The sequence below is a fragment of the Cervus elaphus genome, chromosome X (assembly GCF_910594005.1).
Source record: "Cervus elaphus chromosome X, mCerEla1.1, whole genome shotgun sequence".
In the NCBI taxonomy this organism is placed as follows: Eukaryota; Metazoa; Chordata; class Mammalia; order Artiodactyla; family Cervidae; genus Cervus; species Cervus elaphus.
In genome coordinates, this window is record NC_057848.1 from 82718530 (window position 1) to 82734143 (window position 15614).

Below are 15614 nucleotides of genomic sequence, written 5' to 3' on the forward strand. Positions count from 1 at the left end.
TGGCAAGAATACACAGAAGAACTGTACAAAAAAGATCTTCCCGACCCAGATGATCACGATGTTGTGATCACTCACCTAGAGCCAGACATCCTGGAATGTGAAGTCAAGTGGGCCTTAGGAAGCATCACAACGAAGAAAGCTAGTGGAGGTGATGGAATTCCAGTTGAGCTATTTCAAATCATAAAAGATGATGCTGTGGAAGTGCTCCACTCAGTATACCAGCAAATTTGGAAAACGCAGCAGTGGCCATAGGACTGGAAAAAGTCAGTTTTCATTCGAATTCCTAAGAAAGGCAATGCCAAAGAATGCTCAAACTACCTCACAATTGCACTCATCTCACATACTAGCAAAGTAATGCTCAAAATTCTCCAAGGCAGGCTTCAACAGTATGTGAACCATGAACTTCCATATGTACAAGTGGGTTTTAGAAAAGGCAGAGGAACCAGATGTCAAATTGCCAACATCTGCTGGATCACTGAAAAAGCAAGAGAATTCCAGAACTACATCTATTTCTGCTTTATTGCCTATGCCAAAGCCTTTGACTGTGTTGATCACAGTAAACTGTGGAAAATTCTGAAAGAGATGGGAATACCAGACCACCTAACCTGCCTCTTGAGAAATCTGTATGCAGGTCAGGAAGCAACAGTTAGAACTGGACATGGAACAACAGACTTGTTCCAAAGAGGAAAATGAGTATGTCAAGGCTGTATATTGTCACCCTGCTTCTTTTACTTATATGCAGAGTATATCATGAGAAACTCTGGGCTGGATGAAACACACCTGGAATCAAGATTGCTGGGAGAAATATCAACAGCCTCAGATATGCAGATGACACCACCCTTATGGCAGAAAGTGAAGAAGAACTAAAGAGCCTCTTGTTGAAATTGAAAGAGCAGAGGGAAAAAGTCGGCTTAAAGCTCAACATTCATAAAACAAAGATCATGGCATCTGGTCCCATCACTTTATGGCAAATAGATAGAGAAACAGTGGAAACAGTGTCAGCCTTAGTTTCTTGGGCTCCAAAATCACTGTGGATGGTGACTGCAGCCATGAAATAAAAAACTCTTGCTCCTTGGAAGAACAGCTATGACAAACCTAGACAGCATGTTATAAAGCAGAGACATCACTTCACCCACAAAGATCCATATAATCAAAGCTATTGTTTTTCCAGTAGTCATGTGTGGATGTCAGTTGGACTATAAAGAAGGCTGAATGCCAAAGAATTGATGCTTTCTAACTGTGCTGCTGTAGAAGACTCTTGAGAGTTATTTGGACAGCAGTAAAATCAAACCTGTCCATCCTAAAGGAAATCAGTCCAGAATGTTCATTGGAAGGACTGATGCTGAAGTTGAAGCTCCAATACTTTGGCCACCTGATGTGAAGATGTAACTCAGTGGAAAAGATCCTGATACTGGGAAAGATTGAGGGCACGAGGAGAAGGATGACATCATTGGATGGCATCATCAACTCAGTGGACATGAGTTTGAGCAAAGACTGGGAGATAGTGAAGGACAGGGAAGCCTTGTATTCTGCAGTCCAGAGAATTGCAAAGAGTCGGGCACAACTGAGTAACTGAACAACAACAATAACTAGACTCAGACACATCTTTATTAATCAAAATAGGAACTATTACAGTCGACAAATTTTTGCTGACGAGAAATAAGTTTGTTTATTCCTTTAGCATAAAAATTTGCAATTTGGGATTCGACGACATCCTGGAAAGCATATTCTGTATCCTGCTGCTTGTGGAAGCTTTTTCCTGAAAAAAGCCTGAAGAAGTGGTAGTCGGTTGGTGAGAGGTCAGGTGAATATGGGAGATGAGGCAAAACTTCATAGCCCAATTCATTCAACTTTTGAAGCATTAGTTGTGTGACATGTGGTGGGGTGATGTCATGGAGAAGAATTGGGCCCTTTCTGTTGACCAATGCTGGCTGCAGGCATTGCTGTTTTCAGTGCAGCTCATCAATTTGCTAAGCATAATTCTCAGATGTAATGGTTTCGCCAGGATTCAGAAAGCTGTAGTGGTTTAGACTGCCCGCAGACCACCAAACAGTGACCATGATCTTTTTGTGGTGCAGGTTTGACTTTGGGGAGTGTTTTGGAGTGTCTTCCAACCACTGAGGCTGGTCGTCACCGGTTGTTGTATACCATCCACTTTTCATAGCATGTCACAGTCTGCCTGATTGAGAAATGGTTTAATGTTGCATAGAATAAGAGAAGAGGACACTTCAAAACAATGATTTTTAAAATTTTAGACAGCTCATGAGGCACCCACTTATCAAGCTTTTTCTTCTTTCCAATTTGCTTCAAATGCCTAATGGCCATAGAATGATTGATGTTGAGTTCTTCAGCAGCTTCTTGTGTAGTTGTAACAGAATCAGTTTTGATGATTACTCTCAGTTGTTGTCAACTTCTGATGGCTGGCCACTGGGCTCCTCATCTTCAAGGTTCTTGTCACCTTTAGAAAACTTCTTGAACCACTGCTGTGCTGTATTCTCATTAGCAATTCCTGGGCCAAATGCATTGTTGATGTTGCAAGTTGTCTCACTGCTTTATGACCCATTTTGAACTGGAATAAAATCGCTCAAATTTGCTTTTTGTGTAACATGATTTCCATAGTCTAAAATCAATATTAAATAAACAGCAAGTAATGTCATTGGCAATGTCATTGGCAAGAAAACACATAGTAATGTGCATTAAATGATGTATAACATAACCACATTTAAGAATGCATTCCGATATCAAAGGCAAATGTCAACAATGCAAAAACTACAATTACTTTTGCACCAGCCTAATAGAATGATTGTTCATCTACATGCAAAAGAAAATCTATACTCATATATTACATCTTTCACTATTATTAACTTAAAATGGATCATAGACTTACATGTAAAAGACAAAACTGTAAAAAAAAGACTCCTAGAAGACAACATAGTAAAAGATCTAGGTAACTTTGTGTTTGGCAAGGACTTTGTAGATAAAACATCAAAAATGTGATCCATGAAAGAAAAAATTGATAACTTGAACTTAATTAAAGATAAATCTTCTCTGCAAAATACTCTATTAATAGGATGAAGACAAGTGGAGATTGAGAAGAAAAGTGTTGCAAAACAGAATTTATTAGAAGACTGGTATCCAAAATATACAAAAAAGTCTTTAAATTTAGTAATAAGAAAGCAATCAATGCCATTTTAAGGGTGGGGGGGGGACTGATCTGACCAGATGATTGACAAATAAAATATACAAATTAGCATATGTAAAGATGCTCAACATCAGAGGGCATTATGGAATTACAAATTAAAACAACAGAAAATAGGACTTCTCTTGTAGCTCAGTGGTCAAGAATCCGCCTGCCAATGCAGTAGACATGGGTTCAATCCCTAGTCTGGGAAGATCCCATGTGCCACAGAGCAACTAAGCCCATTCATCACAACTACTGAGCCTGTCCTCTAGACCCCAGGAACCACAAGTATTAAAGCCAGTACACCCTAGAGCCTGTGCTTAGCAACAGAAAAGCCACTGCAATGAGAAGCCTGTGCATCACAACTAGAGAGTAGCCCTCGCTTGCCACAACTGGTGAAAAGCCCACATAGCAATGAAGACCCAGTGTAGCCAGTAAATAAATAAAATAATTTTTAAAAAACAGAAAGTAACCAAGTTAAGCTTAATAGACATAAACAAGTCTCTGTCCGTGGTGAGTAAGAGGGAAGAGGCGTAGATCCTATGTGTTGTATAGGCAAGGAATATGCTACTGTGAAAGTTCATGTGCATAAGTATGTAGGAGGAGGGGTTGGGGCAGAACTGTAGGTATGATGCAGCACAGCTGTGTCTGTATCCTGGGCTTAATGCTTGGGGGTTATTTATTTGGTTCTGAGATTTAGATATAAGAGGCAAGTCAGGGTTACACAGGTCTGGTGGAGGCATAGGAGAGTGGAACTTTGGCCATCAGAATTTATTAAACTGGAATCCATTTTGTTATTGTTCAGTAGCTCAGTGGTGTCCGACTCTGCGACCTCAGGGACTGTAGCACACCAGGCTTCCCTGTTCTTAACCATCTCCTGGAGCTTGCTGAAACTCATGGCCATTGAGTCAGTGATGCTATCCAACCATCTTGTCCTCTGTCATCCCCTTCTCCTGCCTTCAATCTTTCCCAGCATCAGGGTCTTTTCTAATGAGTCTGGCTCTTCGATTCAGGTGGCCAAAGTATTGGAGCTTCAGCTTCAACATCAGTCCTTCCAATGACTATTCAGGGTTGATTTCCTTTAGGACTGACTGGTTTGATCTCATTGCAGTCCAAGGGACCCTCAAGAGTCTTCTCCAACACCACAGTTCAAAAGCGTCAATTCTTCGGTGCTCAGACTTCTTTATGGTCCAACTCTCACATCCATACATGACTACTGGAAAAACCATAGCTTTGACTATATGGACCTTTGCTGGCAAAATGATGTCTCTGCTTTTCAATACACTGTCTAGATTTGTCATAGCTTGTCTTCCAAGGAGCAAAGAAAGTGAAAGTGAAGTAGCTCAGTCGTGTCCGACTCTGCGACCCCGTGGACTGTAGCCTACAAGGCTCCTCCCTCCATGGGATTTTCCAGGCAAGAATACTGGAGTGGCTTGCCATTTCCTCCTCCAGGGGATCTTTCCAACCCAGGGAATGAACCCAGGTCTCCTGCATTGCAGGTAGACGCTTTAACTTCTGAGCCACCAGGGATGTTTAAGGAGCAAGCATCTTCTAATTTCATGGCTGCAATTGCCACCTGCAGTGATTTTGGTGCCCAAGAAAATAAAGTCTGTCACTTTTTCCATTGTTTCCCCATCTAGTTGCCATGAAGTGATGGGACCAGATGCCATGATCTTAGTTTACTGAATGTTGTGTTTTAAACCAGCTTTTTCACTCTCCTCTTTCACCTTCATCAAGAGGCTCTTTAATTCCTCTTGCTTTTTGCCATCAGGGTGGTGTCATCTGCATATCTGAAGTTATTGATGTTTCTCCCAGGAATCTTGATTCCAGCTTGTGCTTCATCCAGCCTGGCACTTTTAATGATGTATTCAGCATATAAGTTAAATAAGCAGTGTGACAATAGACAGCCTTGATGTACTCTTTTCCCAATTTTGAACCAGTCCTTTGTTCCATGTCTGGTGCTTGACCTGCATACAGGTGTCGCAGGAGGCAGGTAAAGTGGTCTGGTATTCCCATCTTTTTTAAGAATTTTCCACAGTTTGTTGTGATCCACACAGTCAAGGGCTTTAGCGTAATCAATGAAGCAGGCATAGATGTTTCTCTGGAAATCTCTTGCTTTTTTGATGATCCAATGTATCATTTCACTTAGGATGAAATAAATACTGCTTACCAGTCAGACAGATATAGGTCAGCATTCTTTTAATATTTAAAGCTTTTCTTTTTCCCTTTGACTTTAAAGATGAAACAATTCATTCAAGCTGGTTTCCTCACATGTAACATGAAGGTAATAGCTTATTTCAATAATAGTTCATACTGTCCAATATTTTTGTGAGTTAATACACAAAATGTTTAAAATAGGACCTTCCTCGGTTCAGTAAATGTTAATGAGTTGTACTGTCTGTTCTCTAAATGAATTAACAATAAAATGTCTAACAGACATTTCAAAATCTCACAGTATAATCTGTCAGCTAGTAGAAGATTCACTCCTCTGTCAGTATCTTGAAATCAAGATTTCACTATATCCAGAATTACCACATAGGATTGCTAATATGACTTTGGATAAGTCTAAATTTAAATTTTTATAAAATAATAAGAATGAAACTACAAGTAAAGGTCACCTCTATGGGAGTGGAGATTTCTTTTTTGTTTGCGCTGAGGACAAAGTAGATGTTCATATATATATTTGCTGAATGAACGCAAGGCACCAGCCACTTGAAGGAGGAGAAAGAACAGTTCAGAGAGGTAAAGAGATTCACGTAACACCCACAGATCTTGGCAGAGCTCAGACTCCCTTCTTTAAGCCTGGCATTCACCCAAGAGAGAGTATACTTTGGAACAAAGAAAACATAATCCACAATTCAGCTAAAGCCATTGAAAGAGCACAGTGACAACTGACATCTGTTGTCTCTAGATACAGTATAGAATTGTCTCTAGATTTTTTCTGTCATCTAAATATTTTACAATTATCATGTCTGACTCATTGTGACCCCAATAATAAGTATCTAATAACAAGTAAAAGCTGATAGGTAAATATATGAAAATTCATGGTAAGAATAAGTTTCCCTTTTCATTCTGGTAAGCATAAGTGATTTTCAGTAAATAGGGACTTTCTCCAAGATGAACCTCAGAGGACTGCAAAATCCCTCCTTTAGCAAAGAGAAAAGGTTCTTAAGAGGGTGGTTATAGTGGTGAGTGGTGAGAGATGAGCCCCCAAATTGATCCTCCCAGGGCATGAAGCCCAATTTGAGTGAAGAGGAATGGATAGTCAGGATGGTGAGTGAATTCCATTCCTACTGCTGCTGTAATAAATTATCACAATATTGCTGGATTAAAAAAAAAAAGCAAAAAATAAAAATACTGAAGGTTGCACATAGAAAAGGGTTTCACTGGTATGAAATAAAGGTGATAGGAGGACTTCATTCTTCCAAGAGACCCTAGAGGAATCTGTCTCCTTGCCTTTTCCACCTTCTGGGTCTGCATGTGGGCCTTGGCCTCTGGCTTCCTTCTTCAAAACCGGCGACATCCTATCCACTGGTGGCATCTTGCATGCAACTTCACTGTGACACTAAATCTTCTGCCTGCTTCTTCCACATTTAAAGTAGCTTTCCATGGCATTGATCAAGATAAAGCAGTGTGATCTTTCTTTACATTTAGCTCATTAGCAATCTTAATTCCATCTACGACCTTAATTCTCTTGTGCAAGGTAACATCATATATTTACAGATTCTGGAGAACAGGACATGGACGTTTTGGGGGTACTTTTATTCAGCCTACCAAAGCGAGGGTGCCATTTAGTTGGGTTTTAAACTGGGCAACAATGCCAACAGGTTTGTGCTCAACCAGAGATGTTATTAACCACGGTTGTTGTTTGCCCAATGGAGCACAAATGAAGAGGATGGAGACTACAAGGAGGATGTAGAAGTGCAGGAATCAGAGGATTCAAGAACCAGCAGATTTCTGTCTTGGGGAAGTGGGTGCCTGGTGCTGCCAACTCCAAAGAATGGCTGGGGGAAGTAGACTGGTGTGTATGGCAAGCATGTGAGATCCCAATTGGTTCTAATCCTTGGCATATTCCTACCCTGCCAAAGATGATGAGCCCTTGGAATCCCCTGCAAGAGAAGACCTTACAGAAGCCAGGAAGAGGAGCCAGGACTGCCCCTACATGGTGCCTGACTCCTGGCTGTGGGGTGAGAAACAGGATTGTCTGAGCAGGTGCGGGTCCTGTCAGGGAAAGGTCCTCTTTCCTGGGCAACTGTGGGGACAGTGAAATGGTAAAGTGTGCCACCACAGCGACTGAGACAACAGCAGTGTGGCAGAAAGAATGAGGACACTGGCACAGACAAGTGGTTTGTCTCCTCAGCCAGGGGTCTATCAGGGGCTGCCCTCCCTTAGAAGAGGGGCAGGGGCTCGGCCTCCACGGGCGCCCCCTCCCACTTTCCTCCAGCTCGCGGCCCCCCTGCCACCCGCGCCCAAGAAGGCTGGCCGGCGTGATGGGGGAAGGGAGGGGGCGGACACCGAACAGTCTGCGGGTACACACACACACACACACACACACACACTCTCTCTCTCTCTCCCTCCCTCCCCGGGGCGTCCACACACACACACTCTGCGGAGCGTCCTGTATCCATCCGCTGCTCCCTGCAGTGCCACCCCTCGCGACCCTCCCAGCCCCGGCCCGCGACCACTCTACGCTGCAGGGCCAGAAGCGTGGCGGGGCGGGGGTGGTCACCCAACGGGGGGCAGCGGAGGACTGGCGTGGCCCCGCCCCTCAGGCTGGCGTTCTTCCCGGCCCCGCCCCCTCTGGGTCGGAACTACGGTGGGCCTGGGAGGGGGCGTCTAGTCCATTCGTGCCGTATCCCTCCGCCCCCCTTCCCGACACCCTCACCGCGAGCCGTCGGTGCCGCAGCCTGCGCAGCCCCTACCCGGTTTGGCGCAGCGGCGCGGGAGGTGGGGACGCCTCTTTTCCATTCCGCCCGCACGGCGAGCGGTGGGAAGCGAGAGAAGAGCTGCGACCCTGCGCCTGCGAAGGCAAGTGGGGGTGTCGTGGGGCGACGACCGCCTCACAGCCTGCCCTTGGCAGCCTGAGGACGGGGAGGCGAGCGGGTCGGAATGGGATCCTTAAAGAGATGAGCAGCGCTGGGGGATCCCTGGCCCTGAGACGACGGCGACCGGCGCGGGCCGGGCCCGGGGCCGCGGAGTCTTGGCCGTAGGGGTTCTCTCGGATGCTGGGGAGTCGTACGGCGCGGACTAATCCCTGGCGGACTTTCCTGGTGGCCGTGCTCCGCCCTCGACGGTGCCTGTGCGGGGAGAGGGTTGTGCGGGAAGCTGCTATGGGAGAAATGGCGGAGGGATCCCGCGGGGGCGCTCTGAGGAGGTCGCCGGAGCCGGGACGGGTGTAGCCGGGGCTGTGATTCTGCCAAGGGGCCTGTCGGACCCCTCGTGCCGGATGCTGTCCTTTCCAACAGGCACCTTTTTGATGCCAAAGTCTACTGTCTGTGCAGTAGGTCTGGCAATTTCAGGCCACGGGGTGCATCTGTAGCGAGGCTTGAGGAAAACGAGGGACAGGAGAAAGGCCTGTTTTTCTGAACGTGTTTGGAGGGTGGGGGTGGGCAGCAGTCGTTGACTGGACATCTGAATCAGGGTGGAGTGATTGCGACCAGCACAGGTCAGGCATCCAGGAATACTTTGTAAATTTCTTGTCTACCAGGGTTTTACACACTTCCCTTGCCTTCCTTTCTCTTCGCAATCCAGAATTGGGGGTGGAAAAGATGGACTGGGAGGTAAAGGTGGGACAGAAGTCATAAATTCAGGTACCACTGCACAACCTGTTTTCTAGAATATGTGGGCACCCTTCCCCCAATTTATACTGCGCAAGGCAAAGGGATGTGGTGCACCTAGTGGTGAATCCTCATAATAGGAGAAGGGAGCAATGCGAAAAATGTGACGTCAAGAGATGCTGTTTGTTATCTGGACTGCTGAAATACAGGACCTAAATAAAATGAGAATATTCTACTAAGAGGACTCTAAATATTGAAAGACAGTATATGAATTCCCATACTCAGTGTTGGTCTGTCCACCAGCATCTTAGTTGCTACCTTGGTCTTCTGACTGTTTTTTTCATCTTTTGTCCATAGACCTTCTTTAAGGCTGGTTACTTCTGCAAGGAAGGAAAGAAGGAAGAGACTGAAATCTCTGAAGGTTTGTGCAAAGAGGAGCAACGCAGGGGACAGCTACAGAGGAATATTGACAAGTGTTTTCCATCTAGTTGGGTGTCGCTGATTCACATCTCCTACTCTCTTTTAGATTTGCATGCTGCTGCAGAACCCCTTGACCATTTCCTGTCCTGCAGGAGTGTTAGGATTGTTGGGTAGGTGTGGATTGGGCAGTGAAAGGGAGGAGCAGACCAGAGAGCAGGGACCAAAAGAAAGAAAACATTAGACAAATTAGACACTTAAACAAAAAGAGATGTTTATCTGTGGTCAGGGTGTCTGCCTGTCAACCAAGCAGTCAGACTCCATTTTTACTGTATGTTTACTTATCCATAGGACAGCCTGCTGTTTGCTTAAGGCTTAATACCACTGGAACAAAACAAGGAGAGGAAGATTGTGCCACATTGGTGCAGGTATGAGAGTGGGTCCAGCTTTTGGGTGCGGTAGAAAAGACCAACACAGGTCCAGGAGTGATTAGGATCTGGTCTTGGGGCTCCTCAGCTTCTCCCATTGCCAAGATACTTTCACACTATTTATGCATGTGTGTTATAGCAAGCAAAGTAATGTGGCATCTCTGGAGTTAAAGAATATGTTTGGGTAAAATGAGGATGATAGAGGGACTTTCTAATAGCCTAACTTTCTCACCAAGCTTTTAAGGTCCAGTCTCTCTGTGTGAGATTTTGCATGGAGTGACACAGTTGGAAGAGACTCAATGTCCCATGTTGTTCTTGCTTCCTAGATTGACTTCCATTGGCAGCTCTGGTGGTGCTGGAATTGTTGCTGATCATCACCGTTGACAGGTCTGCACCCTGCCCTGGGGAACCATCATCCTCTCCCAGCTTGGTTGGGCTTCTTCTGCACTCTGTGATACTGGCTGGGGCTGGGATTGGAAAGGAGGCTGATTGAGTGCTGGACTGGTGATTGACTCTAACTTTTGTTTCCAACTATATTGTCTGAATCATCGAGAGATTACAGAGTGTGAAGATTCAGAACTGTGACAGATCTGTGGTAGAGACTGAGACTTGGATCAAGGTATTTAACTGGGTCTTTTCTGTAACTTGTACTATGACTGGGGCTGAAGTTGAGCCTGTTGCCCAGGCCAAGCCTGAAAAGAAGCCTGGAGAAGAGGTTGTAGGTGGGGCTGAGAGAGAGAATGAAGTCCCAATGGTGGTCAGACCCAAGGTTAGGAACCAGGCAACATCTGGGGCAAGGTCCAAAACTGAGTCCAAGGCAATGGTTGGGGCAAGGCCTAAAACTGAGTCACAGACAATGGCTGGAGCAAGGCCCAGAACAGAGTCACAGCCACTGGCTGGGGCAAGGCCTAAAACTGAATTCCAGGCAACGGCAGGAGCAAGGCCCAAAACTGAGGCCAGGACAGTAGGCAGGGCACGTCCTAAGACTGAAGCCAAGGCAGTCCCTGGAGCAAGACCCAAAGATGAAGCCCAAGTTTGGGCTCAGACTGAGTTTGGGGCTGAGGCAATGTTGCAAGCAGAGGGCATGCCCCAAACCAATGCAGTTGCTTGGCCATTAGTCAATACTGAATCTGGGTCAGCCACTAAACCTATGGCCCTATCCATGGATAGGGAACTGGTCAATGTGGACAGTGAGACCTTTTCTAGCTCCCAGGTTCAGACAGGAATCCAACCCTGGTTTGGATCTGGGGAGGAAACTAGTATGGGGTCTTGGTGCTATCCCAGGGCCAAGGCCAGAGAGGAAGCTTCTAGTGAGTCTGGATTCTGGTCAGCAGATGAGACCTCTACAATGTCTTCTTTTTGGGCTGGAGAAGAGGCCAGTATCAGATCATGGCCTAGGGAAGAGGCCAATACCAGGTCTAGGCACAGGGCCAAACATCAGCCTAATCCCAGATCCAGGCCCAGATCCAAGCAAGATCCCTTTATTGATTCCTGGTCTGGGTCTGAGGAAGAGTCTGGCAACCCATTCTGCTTGTGGGCTGGAGAAAATACCAATAACTTGTTCAGGTCCAGAGTCAGGGATGAGGCAAATATGAGGTCCAAGCTCCGGACAAAAAGAGAGGACTTTTTTGAATCTGAGTCTGAAGACGAGTACTATAAGGAATCTTGGTTTTTGCCTGAAGAAGAGGCCAATAGTAGATTGAGACCCAGAGACAAGGAAGAACCTAATACTGTCTTGAAGCCCAGGACCCAGAAAGTTGTTAATAACAGTGACAGGGTCAAACAAGAACCCAGGTTTGAGGAGGAAGTCATTATTGGGTCCTGGTTCTGGGCAGAAAAAGAGGCCAGTATGGAGGCTGGAGCTTCAGCCATCTGTGAATCTGAGGCAGGGGCTGAGGAGGGGGCCATTGGTGGATCGTTGTTCTGGACTGAGGAAAAGTCCAGTTTGGGAGCTGTGGCCAGAGAAGAGACCAGACCAGAGTCTGAAGAAGAGGCCATATTTGGGTCCTGGTTCTGGGACAGGGATGAGGCCTGCTTTGACTTAAATCCTCGTCCTGTGTACAAGGCTAGTCCCAGGTTCAGAGATGCAGCCGAGGAGGAAGTTGATGTATCATCCAGGCCCAAAACCTGGGAAGAGGTCACTGTCGAATTCAAACCTGGTCCTTGTCATGGGGTTGGCTTCCCATCCCCAAGCCCCTTTAGAATTCCTGAAGAAGCAACAACGTCTGTATACACTGAACTGTTTGAGGGAAAGCCCAAGAATGTGGAAGTTACCCCAGAAGGGGAAGAGCAGGAATCTTTGCTTCAGTCTGATCAGCCTGATTCTGAGTTCCCATTTCAATATGATCCATCCTACCGGTCAGTCAGGGAAATTCGGGAGCATCTTAGGGCCAAGGAGAGTGCACAGCCTGAGAGTTGGTCCTGCAGCTGCATACAGTGTGAGCTTAAAATTGGTCCTGAAGAGTTTGAAGAACTCCTCCTATTAATGGACAAAATTCGAGATCCTTTTATTCATGAAATATCTAAGATTGCAATGGGTATGAGAACTGCTTCTCAATTTACTCGTGATTTCATTCGCGATTCAGGTGTTGTCTCACTTATTGAAACCTTACTCAATTATCCCTCCTCCCGAGTTAGGACAAGTTTTCTGGAAAATATGATTCACATGGCTCCCCCTTACCCAAATCTGAACATGATTGAGACATTTGTGTGCCAAGTGTGTGAGGAAACCCTTGCTCATAGCGTGGGTTCCCCTGAGCAGGTGCTTGGGTTAAGGATGCTTAGACACCTCACCTCAACTACTGACTATCACACACTGGTTTCCAATTATATGTCTGGATTTCTTTCCTTAGTAACCACAGGCAATGCAAGAACAAAGTTTCATGTTCTGAAAATGCTATTGAATTTGTCTGAAAATCCCATGGTGGCAAAAAAACTGTTCAGTGCCAAGGCTCTATCAATATTTGTAGGTCTCTTTAACATAGAAGAGACAAATGATAACATTCAAATTGTTATTAAAATGTTTCAGAATATCAGTAATATTATCAAAAATGGAACAATGGCCTTAATTGATGATGATTTCAGTCTTGAGCCACTTATTTCTGCATTCCATGAATTTGAGAAGTTAGCTGAGGAACTGCAAGTCCAAATAAACAATCAAAGTGATCCTGAGGTGGGACAGCAAAGCTAATGCGATTATCCACCTGCCTCTGATCAGCCTTATGTTCCCAAAGAACCCTGAGTAGTGCTTTGGTTTTCAGTCTGGTTTTATATTGTAACTTATATTTTAATGCTGATGTTAACTATGTCCAATTCTTTGTTTGAGCTGGATCATTTTGTGGATGCCAAATGATAATTAGTGCTGAAAAAATTTGTTGATATTTGTCTTGCTGTCCAGATTGCTGTATTTTTCAGTATTGAGCTGCTAGTGAACTGAGCCGCCTGTGTAAGTTACCCTGCTATTCATTGTTTAAACATATTGTTCTCTATTCGAGTCAGTGTTTTAAATAAAGTTCTGTGTGAAAAGTGGCAGAAGTGACCCTTCTTCAGTTTAAAATCTAGATGTAGATAACATCGTGCACAGTGACAGACAATTTGTAGTGTGACATACATACCCTCATTGGAAAATCCCATTCCTGGAGCTTAAGAAGGAAGAGATTACTGTGGGCTGTGGTACTTGAGGAATGCTTCAGAGAAGAGGGACTCAAATTGGTCACTGAATAGTAGGATGAGACAACCCATTAGGTCATTCTTGGAAGTGAGCAGTGTGGTGTGAAGGAAAGTGTGTAACTAGAAAAATCTGTTTTGGTAGCATGGCTATAACCTGTCTTCCTGGAATAGGTGAGACAAGTTTAGTGAGGGATACAGTTGGAATGAGGCCACTCTGGAGAACTAAGTTGGCCAAATCTGCACATTTTGCAACTCAAAGTAGAGGTGCTGCTCAGTGCCACCTGAAGAGAGAACAAGTGAAGTAGAATACCAATTAAATGGAGTCAGGAATAAGATTTCCTTTGTGATCCTAATTCAAGGAAAGTATTAAGGAAATACCATGCAGCTATTAAAAGAGATCTATTTATTGGTATGGAATGACACCGATGCTTTTATATCTGGTGACATAGAGAAGACTGTAACATCATCTATGGAAACTTATTAATAGATTCCATTTTTAAAACCTGTGTGTAAACAGACACAATTTCTGTACAATTTCAGTAATGACTTTCTGAAAAACTTCACATATTCCATATTCTGGAAGAAAATACTGTGCTAAAGAAGTTTTCAGAGACAGGCATTGGGGAGATACAAAATAAGACAATGGTTTTACCTTTTAATATGCTTATATCTAGTGCTTTAAGTTGTAGGTGGACATGTTGGAAGGGATATAGTTATGTAAAGGAGCATGTGTTAAAATAATTTTTTAGAGATTAAACTCATTTAGGAAAGTTGAAAAGGAATGAGACTTCAGAAAAACTAGCTTATGAAATGTTTTAAAGAAAAGTAAAATTACCAAGGTTGCTAACTTTCTACTAGTCTCTTGATTGTATGAAGATGGCAGCCTATTGACATAACTGTTGCATACAAAAGATCATCACATTTCCTTTTGTAGTGGACAAAGTGGGCAACAAAGTTCCAGAAGCAGATAGTGGTAATGATTGCACAACACTGTGAATGTACTTAATGCCACTGAATTGTACACCTTAAAATGGTTAAAATCGTAAGTTTTATGTTATGCGTATTTTCCAAAAAATAAGAAAAATATCATACCATACCTTCAGACAAGAATTGCAGAAGTCAGGGATAGAGTTGGTTTAGAGAGGGAATACAGGCTTGTGGGAAATACCATATGTCTTGTTATTTTTAGACATGGTGAAAATGTTTTGTCTGAGGATGCTGTTAATTTCTGAAATGGTAAATTTATGATTCATAAATTAGAAATCACTGCAGTTGGTAACTGCAGCCATGAAATTAAAAGACTTGCTCCTTGGAAGAAAAGCTATGACAAACCTAGACAGTGTATTGAAAAGCAGAGACATCACTTTGCCAACAAAGGTCTGTATAGTCAAAACTATGGCTTTTCCAGTAGTCATCTATGTACATGATAGTTGGACCATAAAGAAGGCTGAGCACCAAAGAATTGATGTTTTCAAACTGTGGTGTTGAGAGTCCCTTGACAGCAAGGAGATCAACCCTGAATAGTCATTGGAAGGAATGATACTGAAGCTGAAGTTCCAATACTTTGGCCACCTGATGCAAAGAACTGACTCACTGGAAAGACCCTGATGTTGGGGAAGATTTAAGGTGGGAGGAGAAGGGGGTGACAGAGGATAAGATAGTTAGATGGCATCACCAACTCAATGGACATGAGTTTGAGCAGCTCTGGGAGATGTTGAAGGACAGGGAAGCCTGGCCTTCTGCAGTCCATGGGGTTGCAAACAGTGGGATACAACTGATCGACTGAAGAACAATAAAATTAGAAATGGACATATGGAAGTTTTTTTCAACACAACATCCACTAATTATGAGAATGGCTGAAGGAGAAGTGTATATACAATATACACAATATGATCATAAACAAAACATGTTTGGCTGCTAATTTGAGTCTGCCTCTTTTGTGACACCCATGGACTGTAGCCTGCCAGGCTCCTCTGTCCATGGAATTTCCCAGGCAAGAGTACTGGAGTGGGTTGCCATTTCCTTCTGCAGGGAATCTTCCCAACTCAGGGATCGAACCTGCATCTCCTGCATTGCAGGCAGATTCTCTACCACTGAGCCACCAGGGAAGCATATATATTTAATATATATATATATTAAATT

General features: G+C 44.1%; 2 protein-coding genes across 2 annotated transcripts in view; both read left to right on the plus strand.

Moving 5' to 3' along the window:
* Positions 1-13331, plus strand: part of GPRASP1 (G protein-coupled receptor associated sorting protein 1) — a 68061-nt gene extending 54730 nt beyond the window's left edge. Inside the window, exons 8-11 of the mRNA XM_043895589.1 lie at positions 9316-9379; positions 9485-9548; positions 9727-9803; positions 10130-13331. Coding sequence (XP_043751524.1) covers positions 9316-9379; positions 9485-9548; positions 9727-9803; positions 10130-10174 — 250 coding nt within the window. The 3' untranslated portion in view covers positions 10175-13331. The remainder of the gene's footprint in view (positions 1-9315; positions 9380-9484; positions 9549-9726; positions 9804-10129) is intronic.
* GPRASP2 (G protein-coupled receptor associated sorting protein 2) lies at positions 10186-13331 on the plus strand. The gene has a single exon (XM_043895590.1). It carries the CDS (start codon positions 10456-10458, stop codon positions 12991-12993), a length of 2538 nt encoding a protein of 845 aa, XP_043751525.1. The 5' UTR covers positions 10186-10455; the 3' UTR covers positions 12994-13331.
* Positions 13332-15614: the final 2283 nt, after the last annotated feature.

Excerpts from the sequence above, each read along its gene's own strand:
- GPRASP2 (XM_043895590.1), top strand. The coding sequence starts at position 10,456 with ATGACTGGGGCTGAAGTTGAGCCTGTTGCCCAGGCCAAGCCTGAAAAG.